At 37.9% G+C, this 21,927-nt stretch overlaps 1 protein-coding gene across 7 annotated transcripts in view; it reads left to right on the top strand.

Annotated features, from left to right (window-relative positions):
- Positions 1-21,927, top strand: part of KNTC1 (kinetochore associated 1) — a 98,546-nt gene that overhangs the window by 25,887 nt on the left and 50,732 nt on the right. For 5 of the 7 annotated variants that reach the window (XM_064578284.1, XM_064578285.1, XM_064578281.1 and 2 more), the window contains exons 2-16: positions 2,249-2,419; positions 9,574-9,694; positions 11,231-11,346; positions 11,703-11,781; positions 12,837-12,914; positions 13,783-13,817; positions 14,413-14,523; positions 15,324-15,417; positions 15,782-15,834; positions 16,048-16,163; positions 16,497-16,551; positions 17,259-17,357; positions 18,797-18,840; positions 19,159-19,224; positions 19,323-19,398. In XM_064578284.1, coding sequence (XP_064434354.1) covers positions 2,291-2,419; positions 9,574-9,694; positions 11,231-11,346; positions 11,703-11,781; positions 12,837-12,914; positions 13,783-13,817; positions 14,413-14,523; positions 15,324-15,417; positions 15,782-15,834; positions 16,048-16,163; positions 16,497-16,551; positions 17,259-17,357; positions 18,797-18,840; positions 19,159-19,224; positions 19,323-19,398 — 1,272 coding nt within the window. In that variant the 5' untranslated portion in view covers positions 2,249-2,290. Of the gene's footprint in view, positions 1-69; positions 174-1,443; positions 1,544-2,248; positions 2,420-9,573; positions 9,695-11,230; positions 11,347-11,702; positions 11,782-12,836; positions 12,915-13,782; positions 13,818-14,412; positions 14,524-15,323; positions 15,418-15,781; positions 15,835-16,047; positions 16,164-16,496; positions 16,552-17,258; positions 17,358-18,796; positions 18,841-19,158; positions 19,225-19,322; positions 19,399-21,927 lie in introns of those variants that run through there. The other 2 variants (XM_064578280.1, XM_064578283.1) reach the window with 2 other exon arrangements.

Raw genomic sequence — 21,927 nt, 5'->3', positions numbered from 1 at the left:
TCGATTGTAAAGCAATTTTGGCCTCCTCCGGCCGCCGTAAAGGGGGTTGGGCTTGGTATTCTCCCGCCAATTTAAACCCGTGGGTTAGACCCTGAAGACATTAGGGACAGCTGTAGGTGGCAGGAGGAGGGGCGATAAATTTGACTGTTCTTCTTTAGTTTCTTCAGTTGCAGGTGAGGAGTGGGAAACGCGTTGCTGTAGAGATCTGGGGGGTGGGTTCAGGTCGAAGTAACAGCGGCCTCAGCTCAATTCGGGTGTTTTCCCGTTAGGACGCTGGCGGGAGAGAGTTTGAAGTCGGTTCTTGCTGGTCCGTTGTCCAGCTGGGAGCGTTTGTGCATGGGGGCTTAACTGACACTTTCATTTCATTTAATTCGCTAATAGGTTCTCCACCCAGCAGCGCGACTGATCTCAAATCGTTAATCAAATCAGGTCACTCGTCTCCTTAGTGCCCCTGTATTACCGACCATAAAAATCCAATCTTCAAGTCGGGAATTCGTTTAGCTTCTGCACTGTTCCATTTTTACTATGGCCTGGCAGCCGCCCAGACTCATTCCAGCCTCCGAGCCTTTGCACTCGGCCTGCATCTCTGTTCTCCCCGAGCTTTGCAGAGTTGGCTTCTTGCTCTTGGAATCTCAGCTCTGATGTCCTCTCTTTCCTTTACCTAACAGGTTCTTCTTAGGCGACCTCCCCCCCCCCCCCACCTGAGCATCGTTTAGTTCAAAACCTTTGGCACTGTTTGTAATTGTGCACGTATTTATTTATTTTTGTAGGGAGGCAGTGTAACAGTTAATAGGCGTGAATTTCTGTGTTGTCTAACTACATCATTTACTCGCTTTAGGCCACCTTGGCCATTTATTTAATCCCTGGCTCTTGTCTGCTGTAAAATGGGTTGTTGTGCAGATTAAATGAGTAAAGCATTCAAAACTATCTTGCATACTCAATACATTTTAACTATTTAATTTTTCCTTCGTAGACGAATATAGACTTCATAATGATTGAAGGCCTTTTCTGTCTTCCGGGCTGTATTCCAGCCCTAGAACAGTCCCTGACACAAAGTAGGCATCCAAAACATTTGTTGAATGAGTGACTGTGACTGCCCTGGAAGGCTGATAGTATTTCTCTATTTTTTTTCAGATGTGGGACACAGAGACCCATAAAAGTATTCACCCCAACCTGTCCCTCCTGTCTTAATCTCCTTCCAACTCCCACCCAAAAACCAGCCACTAGAACTATTGTCTGTTCTAACATGCTTTATTTTGTACCCTTGCTCCCATTCTTGGTAAGAACTCTTTTCCTGTATTTAAAAACCTCCTATGACCATAGCCTAAATGTTACCTGCTTCCACCAATGAAAATAATAAATTACCTAACACTTAAAATATTGAGTGCTTGCCATGAACCAAGCATTGTTGCATGAATAGTTAAAAACTCATAACTTTTGCAGGTACAACTATGTTCCTATTACAGAGAATTAAGGAACAGAAGGATTACATTGCTTCCTCAAGGACAACTGATTGTAAATGAAAACGCACCTTCCCTATGCTGTATGTTCCATAAAATTTAAAACATATTTCTGCTAGCGCTTATCAAAACAGTTGTAATTATTTGGTTGCTATTCCCCACCAGTGATTGATCCAGGGATTGTTTTTCATCTTAGTATTCTATTCCCACTCACAGCACACTTAAATGAGTTACATAAGTCTTTACTGATGAGATGTTCAAGTGACTCTCCTAGGGTTACAGGTATACTCTTTGGTTCAGTCAGAAACAATCCAATTTTTCCCCTTTACCCTTATTATTTTCATTTACTGTATAATACAGGAAACATTAATGGACTTTTTTTAAAGTTCATTTGGAACCTTAACCATCCTAAGATATCCCAGATAGTCTGACTTTAGAGCTTCTGGTATTTATTGCTATACTACTAAAAGGTTTATTTCAAATGAAAACTTGTTATAATTTCAAGCTAGGCGCACAAAATACTGGAAGCTGTAGGATACATTGGTGAGATCAGATTTGTCTGTGTTCCTAGATGGATATATTGTTCTCTGATGATGATCATAGCTCTAGTTCCATTTATCTTATTGGTCTGAAGTATCTAGTGACTACAGAAATAACACAAAAGTCTTGATTGATTGATGTGTGTGTTATATATGTGTGTGTGTGTGTTTATTAAACCTTTTCATTTTCCAAGGAACTGTATTTTTGCAGCAATATAATTTGTTCTCTAACTTTACATGTTGTCACAGGGAAAGCAGTGGTTCCTGGCTCAGGAAGACAATCTCAGAAACATGTGGAATGAGATTGAACTGTTGACAAGTGATGATACAGGAAGTGGGTACCTAAGTGTTGGTTCAAGAAAAGAACACGGAACTGCTTTATATCAAGTTGATTTGCTAGCAAAGATCTCCTCTGAAAAGGTAATGATTATGGTACTGTTTTCGTTTATAACACTTTTGCTGCGGGCTTAGTAGGCCCAGTAGTCACATGGTAGATGTTCTATAAATGCATATAGCATTTCTCAGGGAATCAAGGTTCATTCTCAGATTACTGGAAATTTCCATCTGAATTCTCCTTCATTGTCTTAAGATCACTATTTCTGAAATTGAACATTTCATAGCTCTTCTTGACATTTGGACAAATAGAATATAAATAAAGTGAAACAGAATGCCCACCACCAGCTTAGGAAATAAAACATTATCAATAGATTTGAAGCCCCTGGGGTCCCTTCCCAATCCCATGCTCCCCCTGTACTCCATCGCTGAGTTAAGCATTCTGCTGAGGTTGACATTTCTCCTTTCCATGCATTTCATTCCACATATTAATTTTCTTCTTTTAACAATAAATCTACCAGGGCATCTGGGTGGCTCAGATGGTTAAGCGTCTGCCCTCAGCTCAGGTCATGATCCCAGGGTCCTGGGATCGAGCCCCACATCAGGCTCCCTGCTCAGCGGGGGGCCTGCTTCTCCCCCTCCCTCTGCTTCTCCCCCTGCTCATGTTCTCTCTCTCTGTATCTCTGTGTCTCGAATAAATAAATAAAAAAAAAATCTTTAAAAAAAAATAGTAATTCTACCATTCTCAGTCCAGGCTTGAAACCTTATTTTTTGCATCCTGTAGAAAATATTACAGGTAGTTTTTTTATCTTACAGTTTCTTTTTCAGTAATTTGCTTCTGATAAAGTAATTTTTGTAAACAAAGGGTTTTTTTGTAAAGAAAGTACGTCTGATTTTTATTCACAGTATTATAGCCCAGGATCCCTTCACTTCCCTTAGTAAGTCAATACAATATTTAATCCTCTAATTAAGAAAAAAAGGTTTAAATGAAAAGAAGAAACAAACTATTAGAGACAAAATTGTATCTTCTAGGGCTTGAAAGGAAGGGCCTCTTCTGGGGACCTTATTCATAAAAGACTTCAAATGTAGGCTTTTTGGCTTTTTTTTCAAGTGAGTTTCTATATGTATTCAGAGAAACTGGCTGATAGGATTTAAAAAAAAAAAATAGACCATTCTTTACACAGCTTGCATACTATTGTTTAACTATACTGCCTTTAGTAGACTATGAATCACAGAATTTGTAAATGTTCATTATGAGTAGTATAAATATATTATTTACTTTGGTATTAAATTGTTTACTTGTTAAAAGCAAAAGTTTTGAAGTATACTAAAAGTTCTGTAATGAGAAAGTGGCATTTATATTTTAGTATTATCAGGAGCCTCAAAACATGGAAGTAGTCCAGGCCTCTCTTGAGCTCTGAGGACTCCTGTTGAAAAATAATAGTATGTGTGTATTGAGCTTCAAATTCAGCTAGGATGGGGCACCTGGGTGGCTCAGTCGGTTAAGCATCTGCCTTTGGCTCAGGTCATGATCCCGGGGTCCTGGGATCGAGTCCCACATCGGGCTCCCTGCTCAGCAGGGATCCTGCTTCTCCCTTTGCCTCTGCCTCTCTCTCTCCATCTGTCTCTCATGAATAAATAAATAAAATCTTTAAAAAAACCAAAAACAACAAATTCAGCTAGGAACTAAAATTTCATCTGTTATTAGCTTGGAGTATCTCTCATCACTCTATGTCCAAAACCCTATGCTAACCTCTTAGAATAGAAGGTAACCTGGGGGGGCACCTGGGTGGCTCAGTCGTTAAGCGTCTGCCTTTGGCTCAGGTCATGATCCCGGGGTCCTGGGATCGAGCCCCGCATCGGGCTCCCTGCTCGGCAGGAAGCCTGATTCTCCCTCTCCCACTCCCCCGTCTTGTGTTCCTCTCTCATTGTCTCTCTGTCAAATAAATAAATAAAATCTTAAAAAAAAAAAAAAGGTAACCTGGGGTGCCTGGGTGGCTCAGATGGTTGGGCGTCTGCCTTCGGCTCAGGTCAGGATCCCAGGATCCTAGGATTGAGCCTGCTTCTCCCTCTCCCTCTGCCTGCCGCTCCCCCTGCTTGTACTTTCTAATAAAAAATAAATCTTAAAAAAAAAAAAAAAGAATATAAGGTAACCTGTTATCTCATCTTTTTAGGATCTTTCCTTAAAGTGAAGCAGACAGGACATCAGCAATAAAAACTACTTAGTTGTGCAAGTCAGTATATGCTAAATATCAAATGAATGGTACAGACAGTAAATGCAGTAAGAATTCAGAGGGAGGAGAGCTTGTTGTGGGTGGGACAGTTTAAGGAGCATTTCATAAAGAAATTAGCACTTAACTTGGGCCTTAAGAAAAAGGGAAAATGGAAACACAACTTATCAAAATTGTGAGGTGCAGCAAAAGCTATGCTTACAGGAAAATTTATAACATTGAATGTATATGTTAGAAAAGAAAGATCTAAAATCAATAATCTAAGTTTCTTGCTTAGGAACCTAAAAAGTAAGGGCAAATGAAATCCACAGTAAGTAGAAAAAAGAATAAGAGAACAGAAATCAATGAAATTGAAAACAGGAAATCAGTAGAGAAAATCAATGAAACCAAGAACTGTTTCTTTGAAAAGATCAATAAAATCTGTAATTCTCTAGCCAGGCTAACTAAGAAAAAAAGAGAGAGAACACAAATTACTAATATCAGAAATGAAAGAGGGGACATCACTACAGACCCTGTGGACATTGAAAGAATAATCAAGGAATACTAAGAGCAACTCTGTGCCCACAGATTTGGTAACCTAATGAAATGGACCACATCCTTGAAAGACATAATCTTCCAAAATTCACACAAGAAGAAAGACACAATCTGAATAGGCCTCTACCTATCAAAGAAATTGTATCAGTAATTAATAACCGTCCAAAACAGAAAGAACCAGTCCCAGATGGGTTCACTGGTGAATTCTACCAAACATTTAGGGAAGAAATTATACCAATTTTCTACAGTCTCTTTCAGAAGATAGTAGCAGAGGGAATACTTCCTAACTCATTCTATAAGCCCAGCATTACCCTAATACCCAAACCAGGCAAAGACCTTACAAGAAAACTACAGACCAAAATTTTTCATGAACAGAAATGCAAAAATTTTCAACAAAATATTATCAAATTGAATCCAATATATAGAGAGTTATATACTACAACCAAGTAAGATTTATCCCAGGTATGCAAGGTTGCTTAAACATTTGAAAATCAATTAATGTTTAGGTGATGAATGTGTTAACTAACCTTATTGTGGTAATCATTTCACTATATATATATATATATATATATATACATACACACATATTATCACATTTTACACCTTAAACTTACACAATGTTACTTGCAAATTATATCTCAGTAAAGCTGGAAAAAAAATCAATGTAATCCTTTACATCAACAGATTAAAGAAAAATCACATAATCCTATCAATAGATGCAAAAAAAGCATTTGAAAAAAAATCTAACAATCATGATAAAAACTCTCAGTAAACTAGGAATAGAAGGAAGCTTACTCAATTTGATAAAGAATATATTAAAAAACCTATAGCTAACATTATACTTAATGGGAAGAAACTAGAAACTTTCCCAGTAAAATCAGAACAAGGCAAGGATATCCTTCTCACTACTTCTTTTCAACATCATACTGGAAGTCCAGCTAATTCAATAAGCCAAGAAAAGGAAATAAGAGGAATACAGACTGAGAAGAAAGAAAGAAAACTTTGCGCATGACTTAATTGTCTATGTAGAAAATCTGAAATAGTTGACAAAAAAACACCTGAAACCGAAACATTTATAACAAAGTTGCAGGATATAAGGTTGATATGCAAAAGTCGGCTGCTTTCCTATATACCAGCAATGAACAAATGGAATTTGAAATTAAAAACACAATCCAAAATAATCCTTGTGGGACGCCTGGGTGGCTCAGTTGGTTAAGCATCTGCCTTCGGCTCGGGTCATGATCCCAGGGTCCTGGGATCGAGTTCCGCATCGGGCTCCTTGCTTGGCGGGGAGCCTGCTTTTCCCTCTGCCTGATGCTCCCCCTGCTTATGCTCTCTTTCTGACAAATAAATAAAATCTTTAAAAAAAGTAGATTGCCTTTAAAAACAAAACAAAACAAAAACCAAAATGTTTGTGACCTTGGATCAGGCAAAGCCTTCTTACATGTGATGCCAAAAGCACAAGTGACAAAAGAAAAAAATAAATTGGACTTCATCAGAATTAAAAGCTGTGTTTCAGAACACAGTCCAAAAAGTGAAAAGACAATTCACAGAATGGGAGGAAATATTTGTAGACAAGGAACTTGTGCCCAAAAAATACAAAGAACTTCCAACTTAATTATAAAAAGACAAGTAACTTGGTTAAAAAATGGGCCAAAGACCCTAAGACATACCTCCCCAAAGAAGATATACAGATGAGAAATAAGCATATGAGAAGATGCTTCACATCTTGTCATCAAGGAAGTTTAATTTAAAACAATCATGAGGGGCACCTGGCTGGCTCATTTGGAAAAGCATGCAACTCTTCATCTTGGGGTTGTGGGTTCGAGCCCCACATTGGGTGTAGAGATCACTAAAAAAATATAAAGTTAAAAAAAGTAAAAATAAAACAATCATGAGATACCACTGCACACCTATCAGAATGGCCAATATCAACAACACTGACAACACCCAATGCTGATAAGGATGTGGAGCAACAGGAACTCTTATTCAGTGCTGGTGGAAATGCAAAATGGTACAGCCACTCTGGAAGACAGTGGGGCAGTTTCTCCCAAAACGAAACATACACAATACCAACAAAGCAGTTGCACTCCACAGTATTTACCCAAAGGATTTGAAACTTACATCTACAGGTACAAAAACCTGCACATGGATGTTTATAGCAGCTTTATTTAAAAAATTGGCATAACTTGGAATCAACCAAGATATCCTTTAGTAGGTGAATGGATAAACTGGTACATCCAGACAATGAAATATTATTCAGCCCTGAAAAGAAATGAGCTATGAAGCCATGGGAAGACATGGAGGAAACTTAAATGTCTATTACTAAGTGAAAGAAGTCAATCTAGGGGCACCTGGGTGGCTCAGTCGTTGGGCGTCTGCCTTCGGCTCAGGTCGTGATCTCAGGGTCCTGGGATCGAGCCCCGCATCGGGCTCCCTGCTCCTCGGGAAGCCTGCTTCTCCCTCTCCCACTCCCCCTGCTTGTGTTCCCTCTCTCGCTGTGTCTCTCTGTCAAATAAAATCTTTAAAAAAAGAAAAAAAGAAGTCAATCTAAAGGCTGCATACTGTATCATTCCAATGATAACGACATTCTGGAAAAGGTAAAACTAAGGACACAGTGATAAGATCAATGGTTATCAGGGATTAGAGTTTGAGGGGAGGAGGGACCAATAGGCACAGCCCAGCATTTTTAGGGCAATAAATTACTCTGTATGATATAATAATGACATATCTGTTATTATACATGTGTTCAGACCCACAGAGTGTACAATAGGAAGGGTGAACTATCATGTAAATTATGGACTCTGGGTGATGATGTGTCAGTGTAGGTCTATCAGTTGTAACAAATGTAGCATTTGGTGGGGGATGTTGATAGTGGGGAAGGCTGTGCATGTCTGGAGGCTAGGGATATATGGCAACTCTGTATCTTCCTCTCAATTCTGCTGTGAACCTAAAACTGCTCTTAAATAAAGTCTAAAAAAAAGAAGAGGAGGAGGGAGAGCTGTCTAAGCAGAGAGAACTGTATGGGGACATCCCAGGAAGGTATAGCATACTTCCTTCTTTGCAGTGGTTTGTATAAAACTTCTCATTATTAGAAGAAACAAGTTAAAAAAGTGTAAGAGGCATCAGAATGTGGTAGCATTTTCAAGAATTTCACCTGGTGGAGGTGACTGTTGAAACAAGCACAAAATGAACTGATTGGATTAAAACTTAGCCAGGGAAGAATAAGAACAGTTAACATTTATTGAGCATATATCATATGCAGGGCTATCTTCTAAGCCTTTACACAAATTCATTCATTTAATCTTCATATAAGCCAGCATTATAGGTATTATTATTATTATTATTATTATTATTATTATTATTCCTGTTTTGCAGGAGAGTCAGTTGAGGTATTTGCCCAAGAATACTCAGCTAGTAAGTAACCAAGCATTGTCAACCACTAAACTGTCCAACTGCTTCAAGATACATTTCCGGGGTGCCTGGGTGGCTCAGTTGGTAAAGCGGCTGCCTTCAGCTCAGGTCATGATCCCAGGGTCCTGGAATCGAGGTCTGAGTTGGGCTCCTTGCTCAGCAGGGAGCCTGTTTCTCCCTCTCCCTCTGCCTGCCTCTCCCCATGCTTGTGCTTGCTCTCTCTCTGTCAAATAAACAAAATCTTAAAAAAAAAAAAAAAAGTTACATTTGTGTGCAGAGCTCCAATTACCAGAAGCTGAAAACTGGAGACTCATAATTGGCTTGCAGAGTATTTTTTGAAATGTTGACTTGACTGCCAATATTTAAAACTCAGGTGGCGTCTGGGTGGTTCAGTTGGTTAAGCAACTGCCTTCGGCTCAGGTCATGATCCTGGAGTTCCGGGATCGAGTCCTGCATTGGGCTCCCTGCTCAGCAATGGGTCTGCTTCTCCCTCTGACCCTGACCCCTCTCATGCTGTCTCTATCTCATTCTCTCTCTCAAATAAATAAATAAAATCTTAAAAAAAAATAAAACAGAACATTTCACATAAAGATCTAGTTTTCTTGGTAAATTGGGCATGGCCATGCCTGGGTTGCATTTCCACCAGCCTTTAATCTCTTTCTGCTCTCTTTACTGTCTGTGGGGGCGTGAGCCCTCCAGTTCACATCCCACTCCTGACCCCCTCGTATCTCAGACATTGAGACTTTGTGCCAATCTTGGCTCATTCACTCATTTTGATGCCTGCCTGCTCCTGCAGGCGTAAGATCCACCCTTAGGAAACAAAGACTTGCACAGGAGAATCCCTTGCCCTTTCCTAGCAATCTTGGACTGTTTCCCCATTTTGGACTCTGAATGGATTCACGATATACCGTAGAAAGAAAAACTTGACCAATTAGAGATATGGACTAAAGAAAAAAGTTAACTTTTAAATGTGGGTACTTGGGACTATGATGATACTCTTGGTAAGTATTGTTAAACGTGTATAAAAACGTTTTATTTTAGTCCTACTTTTCCCTCCCACAGGCCTCATTAAATCCAAAAATACAAGCATGCAGCTTAAGTAATGGGTTTATTATTGTCGTAGACCAATCTGTGATCCTGCTTGACAGTGTTTGTAGATTGCTTCAACTGCATCTTATATTTGGTAAGTCTAGTGCAATACAATAAGATAAATTGGAAGCCAGGTATAGCTTGCTACCAATTTCTACTGCATTGCCTTTTCTTTACTCCATTATTTCTAAGACTTGAAATTGGACTAATTTCAAAAAATTAATCTCAAGTGCCTTTTCTGTGCAGAGTACCAGATGCAAGGGATCCTGAGATGATCCCTTCTCTCAATAAATCTAAGGGGTACATGTATACGTAAATACATGTAAAGCAACAATTAACTACTTTGTTTATATCTTGTCCATGATTTTTAAAATTAGAATATTGTGGAAACCAGTTGAGCCCAATTTTGTTCAAGTTCCTGAATCTTGTATATGTACAGCCCTGTAGGGGCATCTGGGTGGCTCAGTTGGTTAAGCGTCTGACTTCAACTAAGGTCATGATCCCAGGGTCGTGGGATCAAGCCACGCATCCGCCTCCCTGCTCAGCGGGGAGTCTGCTTCTCCCGCCCCTCCCCCACAGCTTGTGCTCTCCCTCTCTCTCTCAAATAAATAAATAAAATCTTTAGAATATATATAGCCCTATAAAAAGATTTTTATTTATGAGACAGAGAGAAAAACGAGTGGGGGGAGGGGCAGAGAGAGAATCTCAAGCAGACAACCCACTGAGCACGAAGCCCGACACAGGGCTCCATCCTAGAACCCTGAGATCATGACCTGAGCCGAAATCAAAGTCAGATGCTTAACCAACTAAGCCACCCAGGTGCCCCTATAAAAGCTTTTTAAATACTAATGAATTAATTCATTGAGTTAAAAGGCTTTAACTATGCAAATATGGACATAAGACTAAATTAAGGGACAAGTCAAGTGATTGTGCTGGAAAATGGAAGAAACATTGTGAACATTTTTTCTGAAATTTTGCGGGAGATGGTTGTTGAAGTGTTTAAGAACTTAGACAACAGAAAAGGAGTCAGGAGGTATGCATGTGAGAAGGCAATCCTGATTGCAATATGGAGGCAAGGAACTCCTATTTTGTAGAATCTTAACGTATCTACCCTGAATGGTCTACAAGATTCACAATTTCACCATGAAATAGTGTTAATGTGTAATACATTTGTGGAAAGCCTTTGTTTATGTCTTATCCAAGAGGGTTATCCTGAGCCCTCCAGTTCGCCCTGCATCATGTGTGGCTCTTCCAAGCTATCTTCCCCTGCTCTACTTTTTCTTTTTTCCAGAGAATTTACCACCTTCTTACATGTCATATAATTTATTATGCCCTAATTGTTTATCATCTATTTCTGCCTTGGAATTTGAGCTCCATGAAGGTGGGACTCTTTTGTTACTATTCTCAGATACATGCAAAAGGCCTGGAACATTGCTTAGCTTGTAGTAAGTGCTCAGTAAATATTTATTGACTGAATAAGAGTAACATTCTTTTTTATTTTAATCACCACCTTTGGGACATATTTAAGAGAAGCTTGAGTAGTTGACTTTTAATGACAAAATTGCTCTTTTTTTTATATTGAAAATAAGATTTTCGATGAAAGTTTGTAACTTTGATTTGAAATTTTCAGATACTGAAGTGGATGTAGTTGGCCTCTGTCAAGAAGGAAAGTTCCTTTTGGTTGGGGAGAGAAGTGGCAACTTACATCTTATTCATGTAACATCAAAGCAAACATTACTCACTAATGTAAGACCCTGTTATGTTTTTCATTTTTGTCACTTAAATTTTAAATTACCTCTTAAACAACTAAAACTGTAACCGTTACTTAATTTGTTTTTAATTAAAAGAATAATGTCCTTACATTAAATTAAAGAATCATACCTTAGAAACATATGAAGTAAATGCAAAATTGAAAAACTAAGCTTTGAATATATTCCTAGTATGCTTGTCCAAAATAGTTTTCCATTTTAAAACTAAATTGTTTGGAATTATAGGCAGAATTATTGCTAATGACTATTGATAATACTAGGCTTTAAAGAATATAATTCTTGATTATATTTTTCTGGGTTTAATCTTATCATTTGAAATGAATTTGCAATTAGGCTTTTGTTCAGAAAGCTAATGATGAAAATCAGTGTACTTACCGGAATCTTGTTATTGAGAAAGACAGTTCAAGTGAAGGTAAGTTTTTTGAAATTTTTTTCAATGTCCTCTGACTAATATCCAATAAAAAAAATCCAGATTAACTACAAATCTAATAATTTATTAACTACAGTTCATTTTTATGCCTCCTATACAATGTTAAATTCTCTAGTGATTCAAATAACATGATAAGAAATAAGAAATAAGTTTTTGTATTTTAGCTCTTTTCAGGGATTTAGATGTACTTTCCCTGAACATAATATTTGAAATTCATTTTTATAGTTTTGAGAGTTCTATAGATTACCAAGGAGACGTTATATTCTTTTAAAATGTTTTTGTAGGTTTCAGCATATTTATATTTTTATTTTAACAAGTGTTAATTGGACCTTAATTTATTTCATTATATCTGAGATTCTTTTTTTCCTGGCAAGTGAAGTTTGATTTATAAAAGTTTCAAAGAAGTGGGGCGCCTGAGTGGCTCAGTCGTTAAGTGTCTGCCTTCGGCTCAGGTCATGGTCCCAGGGTCCTGGGATTGAGCCCTGCTCGATTGGGCTCCCTGCTCTGAGGGAAGCCTCCTTCTCCCTCTCCCACTCCCCCTGCTTGTGTTCCCTCTCTCGCTGTGTCTCTCCCTGTCAAATAAATAAATAAAATCTTTAAAAAAAAAAAAGTTTCAAAGAAGTTAGCATTGTTTTGCAAATAACTTACCAGTTCTTTCTAAAATACTTTATCTGTATCATTACCATATTGTTTGATGATTAGAATTTAAAATGAGCAAATTGACATACTTTTAAGGTAGGTCCAAACACTTAAATTTTTTTTAGATTTATTTATTTATTTGAGAGAGAGAGAGTACTCACGGGAGCGGGGGGTGAGGGCAGAGGGAGAGGGAGAGAGAGTCTCAAGCAGACTCTGCACTGAGCATGGAGCCCAACACAGGGCTCGATTTCATGACCCTGGGATCATGACCTGAACTGAAGCCAAGAGTCAGGTACTTAACTGACGCTTAACCGACTGCACCATCCAGGTGCCCCCAAACACTTAAATTTTATATCTGTGCATCTGTTAGAAAAACTGGCTTGATTTTATTTCAATAGGTACCTATTATATGCTGCTGCTTACAAACAATGGATTTTTTTGTATTACAAACCTTCAACTTGCAAAAATTCAACAAGGTAAATGATAGATTTTTTTATTATTATTATTGATTTGTAGCAATATCTCTTACTAGTTTTTTGGGTAAAATTTTAAATATTCTCTTTAAGAATATTATTTTAGTTTAATTAGGTTCTAAAATACCAGCTATAGTTTTAAGGATTCATATATTGCTTATTCTTCACTATTAAGGCTGCAACAGAATCTGAAGAAATGTACATTGTTTACAGCCTTCAAGGAGTTTATAGCTTAGTCGGGGAGACCAGACACACACTAGCATAGTAATAAATGCTTTTTGATGGAATGAAGGAACCTGGAAACTGATATGACTGTATAAACATGTTAACAATACAGGCAATAATCCATAGTACGTGCTAAGTGAATGGTATGGACCATACATCCCTCTGAGCTGGGAAAGGTTGAGGAATTTGTTTGGGGCATGTGTTCAACAAATATTTTTTCATAGTCTTCGTGCCAAGAATGTACAAAGTCCTGGGGATACCACAAGACATAGTTTTTCATAGTTTAGAGAAGGAACCAGACAAGTAAAAGCACTCTTCCAAAATGGTGTGCAAAGTGATGAAGACCTTACAGGTAGGACTTCAGAGCTTGAGAAGAGAGTTGGAGCAGGGAGACCACCCTTTAGGAGGGAGAAACATGGTAAGAGAAAGTATGCAGTCGCACTCCGGGGACAAAGAGGCAGCCTGGCTGGTGCCCTGACTATGACAAGTTGTCACAGTTGGTATCAGTGGTCAAGGGCAAAACTGAAAAGTCACCAATGCTTCTCACTAGAATAGTGTATATAATCTCACCCTGATACACAAGGGTGACTTGTATGTATTTTATAGGTTAATACTGTAACTTTAGTCATTCTCTCCTTTCATGCAGCAATTGAGAATGTAGACTTCAATACAGCAAAAAAGGTAAGAAAAGAAAACCACAGTTTCCTTTTGAAACTTATATTTAATGTAAGTTTAGGAGAGTGTTCTGGATACTGTCTAATGGTTGATATTTTGGGAATTAATGTGATATAACATTTTAATAACATTGCCATTTAAAAATGCATTTATAGGGGCTGGCTCCCTCAGTGGAGCATGCAACTCTTGATCTCAGGGTTGTGAGTTTGAGCCCCATGTTGGGTGTTGAGATTATTTAAAAATAAAATCATTTAAAAAAAAGAGATGTATTTAAAAATAAATAAATAAAAATAAAAATGCATTTATGGGTCCCCTGGGTGGCTCAGTCATTAAGCATCTGCCTTCGGTTCAGGTCATGGTGCCAGGGTCCTGGGATCAAGCCCTGCATCGGGCTCCCTGCTCATGGGAAGCCTGCTTCTCCCTCTCCCACTCCCCCTGCTTGTGTTCCCTCTCTCGCTCTCTCTCTGTCAAAATAAATTTAAAAATCTTTTTAAAAAAATGCACTTAAAACAGATTGATTTAAACTCATTTTTACCAACTTTCCAAGGAATTTGGACTGTGGAGCATATATTGACTTTTTTTTTTTTTTTTAATTTTGCAGTTACAAGGACAAATCAAGTCTGGTTTTATTTCTACTGAAAATTATCATACTCTTGGTTGTCTCAACCTTGTGGCTGGAGATTTAGCAAGTGAAATTCCTGTGATAATTGGGGTAATTCTTTCTATAAAATTTTATTTTTTTGCTTCTGAGGTGTTTCTTCATTAGCACATAGTTTTGATTAAATTACGAATTAATTTGTAATGTGTAACAGAAACAGAGAAATTGTAAAATTAAAGTCATAAAATTAACTCAGTAAGTACACCTAAGTTTCTATGTTGGAAAACATAGTGCATCTTTTTTTCACTAATTTCTATCTGAAATTTAGCATTTCTTTCACTTATGAATCTAGGCAAAAACAATGAAAATCTAATTATATTCAAGGAGTATATTCTAATTGTATTCAAGGAATAGGCAACAATTCAATATAATTACAGCATTTGTAACATTTTTACCTGCCAGATTTATATTTTATATTAAGAAGCAGCTACATTTCTCTATGTATCCAGTTCAGTATTTCATCAGGGTTTCAAATGATTTAAAATTAATATTTTTGAATTTTGTTTTCAAAAATTTGTGGTTACTTTAATGAAAATACTTAACCAAAAACTATATCTCATCCTACTGGAAGAGGTCTTAAAGTTTACCCCATGTCTTTGCGGTGAGTTACGTGAATATGCCCGCTCCTTATTAAAAATCATGTAATAACAGCAAACAGCCAAGTTTGCTGTTCTTTCCATTCTGTTCTGTTGAAAGCAGACTAAGTGAGGAACTGGAAGATAAAAGCTAGTTGGGCTTGAATACATAAGTATATTTTGAAATTAGTAACATGTACAACTTGGGTGTTTCTACTTCGAGGAGACTTCAGATCTGAGAGCGAAATTTGCAATTGATGTGCTGTTTCACCTCTGTAGGGAACCGGTAATTGTGCAGTCTCAAAATGGGAACCAGACTCTTCAAAAGAAGGAATGACAGTTAAGAATGTTCTTAATACAGAGATTATTAAAGGTAAAATAAGTTAATGAAACTAGTTGGGGTCATTATGAGTGAGTTTTAATTTTCATGTCAATATGCTAAGTCTGGTGAATGGGCCATTTTACCTTACTGCTCTTTGAAACAAGCCAGATTAGTTTGATAATTGTCCACATACATGACTGTTCTTGACCTGTTTCAGTTTTTACTCTTCATTTTGGGAGGTTTTACATTTTAGTTGTCATCTAAAAATATATAGAGGCAGGAATATGAGAATGGGAACTTTTTGTTTAAGGGTAGTAGTTCTGCCTTTCCATAAATAATGGTAGTTTATTATTTAAATATGGCTATCTGTAACACAAAAATGTAATCTTTACACACATTGCTTTCTCTTTTGTAGGTGCAAAGAAGTTCCAGTTGATAGACAATCTACTTTTTGTTCTTGATACTGATGTATGTTTCCGATATTTCTCTTCCGGTGTTTTCATTTTGTATAATGTAGAGCAACAAAAATTTGTCAGACTTAACAAAGACAAGGACTTTAGCTGGGGTGGATTACTATCTGGTGTGCTGTGCTTTATTTCAGTACACATCAAACGATAGATCCTGCAATGTAAGATCTTGAAATGTCATTAAGATGTGTCCGTGATATGTCTCTTTTTACAGAATGTGCTGAGCGTCTGGGATATTTACACTCTGATTCCCATATGGAACTGGCCCTCTCTTCACATCGAAGAGTTTCTTCTTACCACAGAAGCAGATTCTCCTTCATTAGTCACCTGGTACATTATGACACCAATAGTGATTTCCCTTCTTTATAACCAGGTTTCTTGATCATTCGTTATGTATTACATTCTCACTAACCCTGTGGACAGACTGACAGGGTAAGGACCATTCCATCGTTGGCCAGATTCATTGAGAACAAATAGGCATTACAAACCTCCAAGTGGTTGTGTTAGAAAGAGTGTCAATCTGTGCCATAAACATGAAGAAATCAGGTTCATTGTCTTCTGTGGGAATTAGTTTTAACCTTTTAGAATATTCCTTTGACTTAGCCTATATCTAGCAATTGGCAAAGCTTATTTGAATCACTTAAACCTTTTTTTCTCTTTTAGGCAAGGGATTACAAATCTCAAATTAGTAGCTCTGACAACTACTACTGATAAGAAGGTATTAGAAAATTGTATTTCACATTTGTCCACATTATGTGTTAGACATAGCATTAAATAATATGAAAGTGGTTAAGTAGTACCCATAGCATTTTTACTCTGTGTTGACACAGACTTGACAAATCAGAAGTAATCCTGCAGAGTCTTTTTTACTTATTAAAAAAAAAAAAAAAATGGAAGGGCACCTGGGTGGCTCAGTCAGTTAAGCGTCTAGCTCTTGATTTTAGCTCAAGTCATGATCTTAGGGTTGTGAGATTGAGCCCCGCACTCAGAGCAGAGTCTGCTTGTCCCCGTCCCTCTGTTCCTCCCCCCCACTCATGTGCTCTCTTTCTCTCTCATAAATAAATAAATAAAATCTTAGAAAATTGGATATAAATATCAGCTCCCCATTTCAAATGGAGCAATATTAAAAATATCCACAAGAAAATGTTCCTTTAGAGTGACTCCTACAGTTAGGAATTACATTCACCTTAAATACAAATTGTAGAATGAACTTCAGGTATATGCTTTTTCATTCAACAGATTTGGAGGGTGGAATATGGCATAATTTTATATGTAACATTTAAATAATACAGTAATGGACTTAATTATAAAATTGTTTTCTTGTACCAAATGTTTTAATCTAGGCCCACAATTATGAAGTACTATCCTGTTCTTATAAATTTATATGACCTACTATACTAATTGCTCTTCTTCTATTTTTCTTAGATGAAAAATCTCATGGTTTATTCATTACCTACGATGGAAATACTGTATTCTTTGGAAGTATCTAGCGTTTCCTCTCTGGTCCAATCCGGAATTAGCACAGTAGGTTGATATGTATTTTGTACTTTATAATAAAAAACATTAAGTAAGCTAGGGGGCACCTGGCTGACTCAGTCAGAAGAGCATTTGATTCTTGATCTCGGGGTTATGAGTTTGAGCCCCATACTGGGTGTAGAGATTACTTAAATAAATAAATAATTTTTTTTTCCCTTTAAAGTTAAGTAAGCTAAGCATGAGTGGAAATTTGTGTAATACCTGGACAGATCTCAGGTTTACAACTATATTTATTATTACCAGATGTTTTCAAATACACTTGCCAAAGACCAGTCTTCATATAAGGAAAAAAAGCATATTAATCAAATAAAACCTGAATCATCCACTTACTCAGTTTTCTTGTGTCTCCACAGAAAATATGAATGATAAGTAATTTGGGGGGAGGGTCATTGCTTTTATGGACTTATCTTTTAATTATAATCTTTTTAAAGAACATTTATTACATTTGTTTCGTATATTCAAACACAGACACACTATATTTTTCCAAACCATTTGGAATTTACTTGCAGACATCATGGTCTGTTACCCCTAAATGCTTCAGGAGGTCTCTCCTAAGAGTAAGTGCGTTCTTCTATAGCACAATTATCACTCAGAAAATGTAACATTAATACAATACTATTATGAAGTATACCATCCAAATCCAGATTTTACCAATGGTGCCAATTACTTTAAAACTTTTTTTTCCTTGATCCAGCATCCAGTCAAGCATCATGCATGGAATTTTGTTGTCATGTTCACATGGTAGTCTGCTTTAATCTGTAATAGTTCCCTAGTCTTTTTGTTTTTTTAAGACATTGACATTTTCTGAATCCTAGCCTGTTGTGTTATACAGTGTCCCTCTATTTGGATTTGTCACAATTAGATGCATGCTGAGCTTTCCTGGCAAGGATACCACATAGGTAATACTGTATTGAACTGTGTCACATTAAGGGGCTCATGTCCATTTGTCCTATTACTAGTGATGACAAGTGTGATAACTTGGTCAGGGCAATTCTGCCAGATTTCTCCACTGTAAGGTACTTTTTCCCTTTTATCATTGCTAAGTAGATTCTGTGGTGGTATTCTGAGACTCCGGGAATATCCTTTTCCCCATTGGTTTTTTGCAGTGAATTTAGAATCCATTGATGGGGGGCGCCTGGGTGGCTCAGTCGTTAAGCGTCTGCCTTTGGCTCAGGTCATGATCTCGGGGTCCTGGGATCGAGCCCCGCATCGGGCTCCCTGCTCAGCGGGAAGCCTGCTTCTCCCTCTCCCACTCCCCCTGCTTGTGTTCCCTCTCTCGCTGTATCTCTGTCAAATAAATAAAATCTTTAAAAAAAAAAAAAAATCCATTGATGGTTAATTCTCACCTAAACCAGTTGTTACCTTAGTAACTATAAAATGAATTATTTCTATATTTCAATTTTAAACATTTTTTTTTATTGTTGTAGGATACCATATACCTTCTGGAAGGAATTTGCAAAAATGATTCAAAGTAGGTCATGTTTTATTTTATCAAATAAGTTGTTAAATAGCAGCTAAGTTACAATTTACTTATTAATATTAATGACCAATACACTTACAGGAAAAACATTTTTCAGGGGCGCCTGGGTGGCTCAGTCGTTAAGTGTCTGCCTCCGGCTCAGGTCATGATCCCGGGGTCCTGGGATCGAGTCCCACATTGGGCTCCCTGCTCAGTGGGAAGCCTGCTTCTCCCTCTCCCACTCCCCCTGCTTGTGTTCCCTCTCTCGCTGTGTCTCTGTCTGTCAAATAAATAAATAAAATCTTCAAAAAAAAAAAAAACTTTTTTCAGATTATCTGAAGACTCGGTCTCTGTCGTGGTACTCAGGTGTCTTACAGAAGCTTTACCAGAAAACAGGTAACTTCTCATTTTCTTTTGAGCTTTACCCCTTAATGATAAACTTAAATTCCCTGATTAATAAAAGTTTTACTGAAATTTCTTTTTCAATTTGTCAGATTGAGTCGGTTACTTCACAAACACAGATTTGCTGAAGCAGAGAGCTTTGCTATTCAGTTTGGACTAGATGTTGAGGTAAATCATTCATGAATTCATTTGTTCATCGAACAAGCCTTTTTTCATGTAATGGAGACTGGGGAAACAGACACGTAAAGCGTAACTGGAATTTAATGATCGAGCCTATAATTAAGATATGACCAAAGTACACTAGGGATTCAAAGGGGAAATTGATGCTTACTGGGGTGGAAAGACTTCACAGAGGAGGTCATTTTTATATCAGATCTTGAAGATGTTCCAGATGGTTCAGGAAGAGGAAGGGAATTCTAGGTGCAAGGACAGCATGAATAAAGTGAGGGAGGCTTTTGAGGCTTCCAGGAACTCCCGATTAGGTAGGAGTAGAGAATAGGTTATATGCACAAAGGAGTAAAAGGAGCTGACAATGGAACAGTAGGGGGCCAGAGCCTGGGGAGCATTGTGTGTATTGCAGAGGATTTATTTTATTATTATTTTTTTAAGATTTTATTTATTTATTTGTCAGAGAGACAGAGAGTTTGCAGAGGATTTAGATTGTATTTTGCAGGTGATGGGGAGCTGCTATGAGTGTCCTGATTAGATTGTCGCTTTGTAAAGCTGGAGAATTGTTTGGGATGGGGCACACTTAGGGGTGTAAAGACCAATTGGGAGACAACAGCTTTCTGCATGAGACCTGAGCCAGTGCAGTGAGGTGAAGGTGTATAAGAGAGAGGGTCTGACACAAGAGGCGCAGAGGAGGTAGATCAGTGGAACTAAGTGATCAAACATCGGGAGGGACAAATGTAGGCAATGGGCTGGCAGGACTCTGGCTCGGCATACTCGTGAAATGGGGATGGCACTCCCTAAAATGAGAAGTATGTGTGGAAGAGCAGGTAGTGGTAAAAGATGAAGGGCCTGCTTTCTAAAAATTGCACAAGAAGGGGTCTTGTGAAATGAGGCTATCTGGTAGGAGATTGGAGAGTGATCTGAGCTGAATTTAGAGGTGGGAAACACGGGGGGATGGCCAGACCACTCTGGGCGAGTGTGTAGAGTAGAGAGATCTCATCTCAGGATGAGATCCAGGGGCACCAGCATGTAGGAAGTTAGGAATAAGGGCTATATGCATATGTGGGGAGAAATAAAGGAGGAAAACCACAAGAATGAATGATTATTGATAGAAGCCAAGGAAGGAGAAACTTTAGAGTCTAGTGGGGAGTGATTAGCAGTTTCAAATACTACAGATAAGATAAAGTATTAAAACTGGCAGAAGTCCATTGGATTTGGTGATTAGGTCATTGACATCCCTTAAAAAGTCCTGGAGAGTAATGAAGGAAAAGGCCTGATTGTAGTAAAGAGTTAATACTTCCTTAAGTGGGTGGTGGGCACTCCTGTGTTGTTGTTTTAAAAGTGTAACATTTTAGGGCACCTGGGTGGCTCAGTCGGTTAAGCGTCTGCCTTTGGCTGAGGTCATGATCCCAGGGTCCTGGGATCAAGCCCCGGATCTGGCTCCTTGCTCGGCGGGAAGCCTGCTTCTCCCTCTGCCCCTCCCCCAACTTGTGCTTGTGTGTTCTCTCTCTCTCTCTCTCACAAAAATAAATAAATAAATAAAATCTTTTAAAAAATAAATAAAAGTGTGACATTTTAAAACATATAAAACAATTTTGTGTGTTGTTTAGAAAGGTATATGAGTAAAGGGATAGAGAAATTAATGGGCTATTAAGCACCAAAATCAGATAATGGATACTTCTGGTTTGGACAAGGAGAACAATGTATTTGGGAAGAAGAGAAGGGGGTCTTAAGCTATATTGGTAATATTTATTTTTAAGTAGGGTGATGAGTACATGAGTGTTATATTATTACTTTCTGAACATCTGAAAGTTTCATAATAACTAACTTTTTAAAAGAGTGAATGGGAGCGCCTGGCTGGCTCAGTCAGTAGAACCTGTGACTCTTAATCTTGGGATCATGAGTTCGAGTCCCACATTGAACATAGAGATTACTTTAAAAATATCTAAAAAATTGTAAAGTGAATGGAGTGAAAAATCAGAATCAGTGAAAGCAGTTTTCAGGGAGTGGAGAAATACAAGTAGAGAAACTATGCTCTCTTACCATTTTTAGCTTTCAGAATTACAGACTCCTTGTCAAAGTTGGCATTTTGTTTATAAAAAGGGAACCTAGAGTTTTGGGTTTCTTTCTTTCTTTCTTTTCTTTCTTTCAGTGTGCACGAGCCAGGGGATGGGCAGAGGGAGACAGAGAATCTTAAGCAGTCTCCATGCCCAGCATGGAGCCTGACACGGGGCTTGGGACTCAATCTCTTGACCCTGAGATCATGATCTGAGCCCAGACCAAGAGTTGGATGCTTAACTGACTGAGCCACCAGGCGCCCCAGTATTGGGTATTTCTAACTCAGGCTGTTTCTAGCTGCTAAAGAACCTTTGACAGACTTAGAAAGCGAGGCATGCAACATAATCGTGTGGTCTTCTTTTAAAAACCAGCTCCATTACTTTGGAACTGCATAGTTTCAAGTACATTACTTACCCTTTCTGGAGTCCCGGTTTTCTTGATGGTATAATGGGAATGTTAGTATTTATC

The sequence above is a fragment of the Mirounga angustirostris genome, unplaced genomic scaffold, assembly GCF_029215605.1.
Source record: "Mirounga angustirostris isolate CCGP_5_RB_7025 unplaced genomic scaffold, mMirAng1.0.hap1 SCAF_14, whole genome shotgun sequence".
Taxonomy (NCBI): Eukaryota; Metazoa; Chordata; class Mammalia; order Carnivora; family Phocidae; genus Mirounga; species Mirounga angustirostris.
The sequence above is the reverse complement of the archived record's forward strand: the minus strand, read 5'-3'. Positions and strand labels throughout refer to the sequence as shown.